Consider the following 8,355-nt stretch of genomic DNA (forward strand, 5'->3'; position numbering starts at 1 on the left):
TGGCGTGACACCAACAGAAGGGCTCATAAGGAGAGCACAGAGGTGAAAAGAGAGCAGCTTTGGAAAGACCAAGTGCTGGTGCTCCCTGGCCATGCTGCTGTGCTGAGACTCTCTTTCCCTCCACCTCTGCACACAAGCAGTGCTCTCAGCTCCAGAAAAGGGCTCACAAGAGGAATGTCAGACCAATAAGTCAATGAAGGGTCCTTTATTTTGCTTAAATTCACCAAGACTCCTCATGGACGGAGTCTCTGGGCTCCACTAGACAGGCACACACTGAGCTAGAAAGGGGATGAAGAGTCAGAGACTCACAGAATGTTTTGGGTTGGAAGGGACCTCTAAAGAGCATCTAGTTCCAACCTCCCTGTCATGGGAAAGGGACAGCTTCCACCGGACCGTGTGGCACAAAGTCCCATCCAGCCTGATGATCTGAACACTTCCGAGGAAGATGCATCCACAGCTTGCTAACAGGCAACCAGTTATACGATGACATAACAATGTCAAAATCCTAATGACATTTTAGTGCACAGCATCAGGAGAATGAAACCACAGATAAAATAAACACTGACAACAAAGCAAAATAAAACCAGAAATGACAATACCCATAAATACATTAGAAGAGGAGCTGTGCCTTTAATGAGCCACATTAAGAGTCTAATGCAGAAGCTGGGAAGTTCATTTCTTCTGAAAAACTTTATTTCATCAGTTTCGTGAGGGCATCCTTGATCTCCTGGTTCCTCATGCTGTAGATGAGGGGGTTCAGTGCTGGAGGCACCACCGAGTACAGAACTGCCATCACCAGGTCCAGGGATGGGGAGGAGATGGAGGGGGGCTTCAGGTAGGAAAACATGCCAGTGCTGACAAACAGGGAGACCACAGCCAGGTGAGGGAGGCACGTGGAAAAGGCTTTGTGCTGGCCCTGCTGAGAGGGCATCCTCAGCACAGCCATGACAATCTGCACATAGGACAGCACAATGAAAACAAAACAACCAAATACTAAACAAAGACAACCCACAAGAAGCCCAGCTTCCCTCATGTAGGAGTCTGAGCAGGAAAGCTTGAGGATTTGGGGGATTTCACAGAAGAACTGGTCCACAGCATTGCCTTGGCAGAGAGGCGGAGAAAATGTATTGGCAGTGTGCAGGAGAGCATTGAGAACCCCACTGCCCCAGGCAGCTGCTGCCATGGTGGCACAGGCTCTGCTGCCCAGGAGGGTCCCGTAGTGCAGGGGCTTGCAGATGGCCACGTAGCGGTCGTAGGCCATGATGGTGAGGACAGAATACTCTGCTGTCATCAAGAAAAGAAACAAAAAAACCTGGGCTGCACATCCTGCGTAGGAAATGGCCCTGGTGTCCCAGAGGGAATTGGCCATGGCTTTGGGGACAGTGGTGGAGAGGCAGCCCACGTCGAGGAGGGCGAGGTTGAGGAGGAAGAAGTACATGGGGGTGTGGAGGCGGTGGTCGCAGGCTACGGCGGTGAGGATGAGGCCGTTGCCCAGGAGGGCAGCCAGGTAGATGCCCAGGAAGAGCCCGAAGTGCAGGAGCTGCAGCTCCCGCGTGTCTGCGAATGCCAGCAGGAGGAACTCGGTGATGGAGCTGCTGTTGGGCATCTGATCCCTTTGCTCATGGGGTTCTGCCAAAGGAATAAGCCAACTCACAAGTTAGGACTGCTCCAATCCAATCTCTTTCCACTCCTTGCCCTCCAGTCCCACAGCATCACCCCAAAGCACATGGCCACTCACCTTCCTTTCAGCACCCTCGTGCACCTCCGTGGCTGGAGCTCTGCTTCATGCTGGCTCAGGGCACTGTGAGGAGCAGGGTCTCTCCTCCTGAAGGACTCAGCCCCACTCTACACCGGCTGCCCCGTTGGAAACATGCTGAGATACTCCAAAATTCAGCATTCACCTCTCATGTCACCTACTTGCAATGCAGAAGGGCTGCTCAGCACCTTCCAGCAGAAGAAGCTCCTGGGTGTGCTCTAAGAGGTTGCCTGCAGAGACCAGCTCGCTGCCCAGCCCCATGCACCGTGCTGTCAGGTCCCACGGACGGAGGTGCTCCGAGGGACCGGGGCTGGACAAAGCTGCACGGCAGGACCTGCACTGCTGTGTGTGAGCTGCTGCAGGGAGCGAGGGGCAAAGCAAGGGCAGCATGGGCAGGGAGGGAATGGCAGAGCTCCCCAGCACTCCTGCTGACTGGGGTCAGGGCAGACAGATTGCACTCGGGAGCTTCTCGTCCTCGCGCTCCAGCTGCCAAGGAGGTCACTCAAGCCAGGAGCCCGTGGCCTTGGTGACAGAGGCTCTGCTGGCTGGGAGAGGAAAGGGACTTAAGCCAGCAAAGGCCTCTGCACTGCAGGGGCAGGGGCAGGGAGGTGCCTGAATCTCCCTCCCATGGTGTTTGTGGTAGCAGCCCCCTCTCCCCCCATCTGCTACCTGGGGCTGACCCTGCAGGCGGCTCTCTCCCTGTCCCCACCTCTCCTCCCTGCCCATGCTCACATACATGCCCTGGATGCTGACCCTACAGTGGGAAAACCCTGCTCTGGAGCACGTCCTCCTCCACACCAGAGAAACTGGGAGAGTCCTGATGGGTGCTCCAGGCTGTGGGACATGCCAGCTCTACCAGACACTCACCTACACCACCCTGCAGCCAGAGACTTACTGTGTGAAGGCTGGTGGAGATTCCTCCTGCAGTGAGCTCGCAAACTCCTTGAGGAGCAGCGCATCTTAACCCATGGGTCCAGCTGGCAAAGGAACGATTTGGATATGGAAGAGCTGTTTCTTTTCCACCTTATTTCAGGAGGGCTTCAGGAAAAGGGTAGCTATGAGACCCCAGGCTTCCTTCCACTCCACACCAGGCTTCAAAGACACGGTGGCCGAAGGAAGATTTTTCTTCAGCGTCTCCCACTGCCATAGCTGCAAAGCAAGGCAAGACAGAACCTTCCCGCAAGGACCTGCTGAAGTTACTGCGAAGGCAGCAGTCAGTTTGCCCTGCGCTTGGAGTCACTCTGACCATCCGTCCTGATTTCACTTGGGATCGGGTTAATTTTCCTCCCAGTAGCTGGAACAGTGCTTGGGGTCTAGCATCGGTCGGTGAGTGGTGAGCAATTGCACTGTGCATCACTTGCTTCGTATATTCCTTTATCATTATTATTTTTCCCCTTCCTTTCTGCCCTTTTAAACTGTCTTTATCTCAAACCATGAGCTATTACTTTTTTTTTTTTTCCTTTCTTTCTTTTGTTTTCTGTTCTGTCCCCCATCCCTCTGTGATGGGAGGGAAGTGAGCAAACGGCTGTGAGGTGCTGAGCTGCTTGCTGGGTTAAACCACAACACTAGTCCTTAAAAAGTTCTGTCTTTTTAGATAGAAAGCAGAGTTTAGATAGAAGCAAAGTATCACTGCTTCTATCTCTTTCCTGACAGCCTCGGCTAGCTAGAGACTTAGCACGTCCCATCTGTGTTACTGGACAATCCCCCGTTCTTATTTTTATTTTATTATTTTTTATTTTAAACCATTCCTGCAGCTGGGGAAGGCGAAGCTGGGATTTAACCCTGTGATGTCCTCTGAGCTAAGCCTTGGGAAACACAAGTGTTAGACAGCAGCAGCCTGGAGTCCGGTGAGTTCTCATCTTCCTCTGTGTTTGTATGTGTTGGGGAGATGATGATATGGGGGAGATGGCGATGTTATGGGGGAGGTGACGATGATGTTATGGGGGAGATGACGATGCTATCAGCTCAGACACAACATGCTGCTACACACTAAAACTCTGCTTGATTTCGAATCTCCCTCTTTACAAATGCTACCTATTTTTGGCCTTCCAGCTATCCCAGTGTGCAGTGGAACGCTGCACGGCGTGAGGAAGCAACGTCCTAGCTGCTGCTTGAGGTTGTCGGGGGCCCACGTTTCTTGCATCTCCTTGTCAAGCTTTCTCTCTTCCAAGGTGGACCCTGCTCATCTCTCCCCAGCTGTTATTTTTTTGTCAGGTGGTGTTTTTAGACTGCTGAGTCCTACCCCCGCCTCCTCACAGCACTCTGGAGAGGGGTTATAACCCGTGTGAATTATCAGAAAGGCTTATTGCAATGAACTGGCTGAATTGTTATGTGATAAAACAGAGTCTGCATGCACAAAGGAGCCCAGAGGAACCGTTGCAGGGGAAGGAACCCATGGGGGGACCCAGGCTGGAGCGGTTTGCTCCTGACGGATGGACTCCATGGGAAGAAGAGCCCCCACAGGATCAGCTCGGGAAGGAGGCATCCCCTGGGAGGGATCCCACATTGGAGGCGATGATGACGTGCTTTGCGCTGACCATGGCAGGTGATGAAGTGTTCTGTGCTAACCACAACCCCAATTCCCCGTTCCCTTGTGCCACTCGGGGTGAAGAAGTGGAAGTGGGTGCTGGGGAAGTGGGGAGGGTGTTTTCAGTTTGCTTTTACTTTCACATTGCTCCATTCTGTTGCAATAAGTTACACTGATCTCCCTATGCTGAGTCTGTTTTGCCCATAATGATGATTGTTGAGTGATGTTCCTGTTCTTATCTCAACCCTTGAGCCCTTTTTCATTGTATTTCCCCCCCCTTCCCCTTTGAGGAGTGAGAGAAGGGTTGTGGTGGCATTTGGCTGCCTGTCGGTGTGAAACCACAGCAGAAGGTGCAGAAGAGCTGTTCCCTTGACCTTACAGTAACAGCAAGATTTTCTTGCTTGTGTCCTAGAGGTCTGACCTCAACTCGAGGACTGTGAGTGTTAGTCACAAGTAGCTCTGTCTTTGAGGAACTGGAATTAACCTATCTGGTTTCAAGCTTTCAATGCAGATTAAAAAAAAAAAAAAATTGTGCAAGAGCTTGTTGTGCAGCTAGGGACTGGCACAGGATGGGGTTGTGGGACTTTTGTGGGACTTAGAGCTGATTTCTTATCTCTTGTCCACCCTGAGAAAAAACAGAAGTCGCAGTGCAAGAAAACTTCTGGTTTTCATTACCGCTGTTTTTCTTCTGTGTTTTTTTTAAAGTATGAGAGCGCTGGAATTTGTGCTGATGCAAGCAACACAACAGCTTGTTTTCTGTCAGCGAATTAATGAGTCATACAGGGGAGAGAGTTCTATATCAAGGCAGCTCCTGCAAGCTGAGTTTACCCTTCCCTCAAATGTGTGATCCAGTATGCGTGCACCAAGTAATCCCATGGACAGGGATTTCTGCTCTGATCCCTGGTGAACAAGTCTATCTTCCTATGAATTGTATGCCTAACTTCCTTCCCAGGCCTTTCTGCACTCTCTGAACACAGAGAAAATGGACCATCTCACTGTGCACACTCTCTCCTTCTGATTTGTCATTTTCTGATCTAAGGAGAACAAAAAGTGGATGGGCTGTGGACATTTGGACCTGTACCTGCAGATTCAGCATCACACAGCCAAAGGATGGTGGACCACACACGTGCACCAACACCATAATCAATGGGCTCGGAGCAGTCTGGTCCGTGAAGAGCAAAGCCATCAGGATTAAAGGTAAGCTACGCAACAGTAGGGCTCTCTCTCCACTGTCCTGGACAGCTCTGTTCTTCCATCACACCTCCCTCTATCCACAGGTACTTTCCTCCAGGTCGCAGGCCTTCCATTACCCTGAATTTAATGAAGCACAATGACAGCAGCATTCATTTTTCTTGAAAAACCTTGTTTTGAGGTCACCAGGCTCAGTTCTCTCTACAGATGCTTTTCAAGACCTAGATACGTGTCATTGAAACCTAGATGGTTAAAAGAGGAAGGAAGAATGGAACCCTAAAGGTATATATTTGCTTTTTTTTCACCATCCAGTCCCACACTTGGTCTGAACATTTCATCTGGAGCCACAGGGGAGGGCTACCACCTCTTCTTCCTCTTACACAGCTCCTGTAAACAAGGCAGTGAATGTTTCACTTCTGCAGGGAAGATCCTGAGGCCACCATCGCAGCCGAGGTCACCTCGCTGGAGATGAGCGCTCAACACTAATGATCCAGTGCCGTAGGAAAATGACACAGGGAACTGTACTCGTGACTACAGAGGAGATAAGTGGAGGTGCAGTGGATTTGGTCCTTCCTCAGCGGTGTTGTGAAAGGTAACTTCCAGCTTTTCCCCTCAAGGGCCTCCTTTTGCTTTCTCGGGAGCGGATACTACCCCGACAGTGATAAGCGAAGGCCACCCCTTACATCCCACCTGCGTTCCCATAAAATGCTTCCCATTGTGGAAAACAAATGGTCAAGACCATCGCCGTGTTTCATCCCTGCTACTGTCTCCCCAGTGGAGGATAATTTCAATCACCTTCCTCATCCTCAGGGTCTTCCTAAGCCAACATTCACAGACTGGTTGAAGTTTGAAGGGAACTCTGGAGGTCATTTTGTCCACCCCCCTGCACGGAACAAGAGCAAAGGATCTTGCTCCTCTTGCTCCTCTTGTCACCCATCATGAGGAAGATGTCCAAGGCAGGAGAGAATGGATAAAAGCCACCTTCTCTCCCCCAACTTAAGGTGTGGATGAGATAGGCTGTGGTTCATTGGGCAAAGAGACTGCCCAAAGGGCATGTAGGGAGAAATGTCATCTGAAAACATGATGACAACACACAGAGAAACACAGAATTAGGGTGTAGTTCCCTCACAATTCTCGAATGTGGTTCGTGGCTTCCATTTATTTCTGCAGCACTTCCTCTTCCTCCCCCCGTGAGCCCCGGGCTCAAGTCAGACCGATGGAGAGAGCAGCACGGAGCAACCAGACAGCGCATCCCGCTCCCGGGCAGTCCGGCTCAGAGCCCTCGGTACCCCCTGGACCGCAGTGACATGATTGCCCCCCGCCTTGTGATGTTCCTCAGTGAGTCCCCATGTCCCGGCTTTGCCTCCTCTCCTCTCCTCTCCTCTCCTCTCCTCTCCTCTCCTCTCCTCTCCTCTCCTCTCCTCTCCTCTCCTCTCCTCTCCTCTCCTCTCCTCTCCTCTCCTCTCCTCTCCTCTCCTCTCCTCTCCTCTCCTCTCCTCTCCTCTCCTCTCCTCTCCTCTCCTCTCCTCTCCTCTCCTCTCCTCTCCTCTCCTCTCCTCTCCTCTCCTCTCCTCTCCTCTCCTCTCCTCTCCTCTCCTCTCCTCTCCTCTCCTCTCCTCTCCTCTCCTCTCCTCTCCTCTCCTCTCCTCTCCTCTCCTCTCCTCTCCTCTCCTCTCCTCTCCTCTCCTCTCCTCTCCTCTCCTCTCCTCTCCTCTCCTCTCCTCTCCTCTCCTCTCCTCTCCTCTCCTCTCCTCTCCTCTCCTCTCCTCTCCTCTCCTCTCCTCTCCTCTCCTCTCCTCTCCTCTCCTCTCCTCTCCTCTCCTCTCCTCTCCTCTCCTCTCCTCTCCTCTCCTCTCCTCTCCTCTCCTCTCCTCTCCTCTCCTCTCCTCTCCTCTCCTCTCCTCTCCTCTCCTCTCCTCTCCTCTCCTCTCCTCTCCTCTCCTCTCCTCTCCTCTCCTCTCCTCTCCTCTCCTCTCCTCTCCTCTCCTCTCCTCTCCTCTCCTCTCCTCTCCTCTCCTCTCCTCTCCTCTCCTCTCCTCTCCTCTCTTCCTTCTCACTCCTATACTTTATCCCTTCCCTTCCCTTCCCTTCCCTTCCCTTCCCTTCCCTTCCCTTCCCTTCCCTTCCCTTCCCTTCCCTTCCCTTCCCTTCCCTTCCCTTCCCTTCCCTTCCTTTCCCCTCCCCTCCCCTATTAGATGCCCTCACCATGTAATCCTCGTTTCCCCCTTCACTCTCACACTCAGTCCTTCTCCCCTCTTCTCTTCCAGCCACCGTGCATCTCCTGCCCTGCCAGATGGTCTCCGAGGAAGGTAACTCCTCTGGGGTCTCCTTAAACAGGGGCTGAGCTGCTGGGGGCACGGCTGGATTTGGGGTCCCACAGGTGTGACTGTCTGGGAGACCCTCAGCCTCATTCCCCCTCCCCATAACAACCCAGTGGTGAAATTGGGTGCTGGGGATTTTTCGTTATCTCACTTTGTTGAGGTCCTGCCTCGTGTCAACACACTGGTGGTGAGTGGAAACCCCTTGAGACCCAACCCCTTCCCGGCCCTCTCCTTCCCACACCTGCTCCTCCTATTTTGGGTGTGGGTCAATGGTATTTTTGTAGGGTTTGCAGCTGGGGGCAGGTAGGGAGGTGGAGACCAAACGTGTTTTCCCAGTGGCTGCTGTGGAGGAGCATCAGCGACGGGTTTTACCCTTCACCCTTAGCCTTTTCAACCCCCCTTCCCCATTTCCTATTTTCATAAATTACCAAGTTGCAGCAAAAAAAAATAAAATTGCTTGAAAGCACATTAAGGACATTTCTGCCGGCATGGCAAAGCTGCCCAGGGTGTGGAAAGGGTTTTTGCAGTCTCCTTTCTTTCATCACTTCCCGCAGCGGGAC

At 52.3% G+C, this 8,355-nt stretch overlaps 1 protein-coding gene and 1 long non-coding RNA gene across 2 annotated transcripts; one reads left to right on the top strand and one right to left on the bottom strand.

The window, feature by feature from the left end:
• Positions 1-691: 691 nt before the first annotated feature.
• On the bottom strand, positions 692-3,600 carry LOC308186222 (olfactory receptor 14C36-like; the record flags this gene model as incomplete). Its single annotated transcript, XM_080608343.1, has 1 exon — positions 692-3,600. Exon 1 carries the CDS (start codon positions 1,604-1,606, stop codon positions 692-694), a length of 915 nt encoding a protein of 304 aa, XP_080464469.1. The 5' UTR covers positions 1,607-3,600.
• A 4,189-nt stretch (positions 3,601-7,789) lies between these two features.
• LOC308186210 lies at positions 7,790-8,321 on the top strand. The gene is made up of 2 exons (XR_013943971.1): positions 7,790-7,982; positions 8,080-8,321. It is a non-coding gene; the product is annotated as an uncharacterized lncRNA (long non-coding RNA).
• Positions 8,322-8,355: the final 34 nt, after the last annotated feature.

This window comes from Anser brachyrhynchus, assembly GCF_964034855.1.
Source record: "Anser brachyrhynchus genome assembly, contig: SCAFFOLD_173, whole genome shotgun sequence".
Taxonomy (NCBI): domain Eukaryota; kingdom Metazoa; phylum Chordata; class Aves; order Anseriformes; family Anatidae; genus Anser; species Anser brachyrhynchus.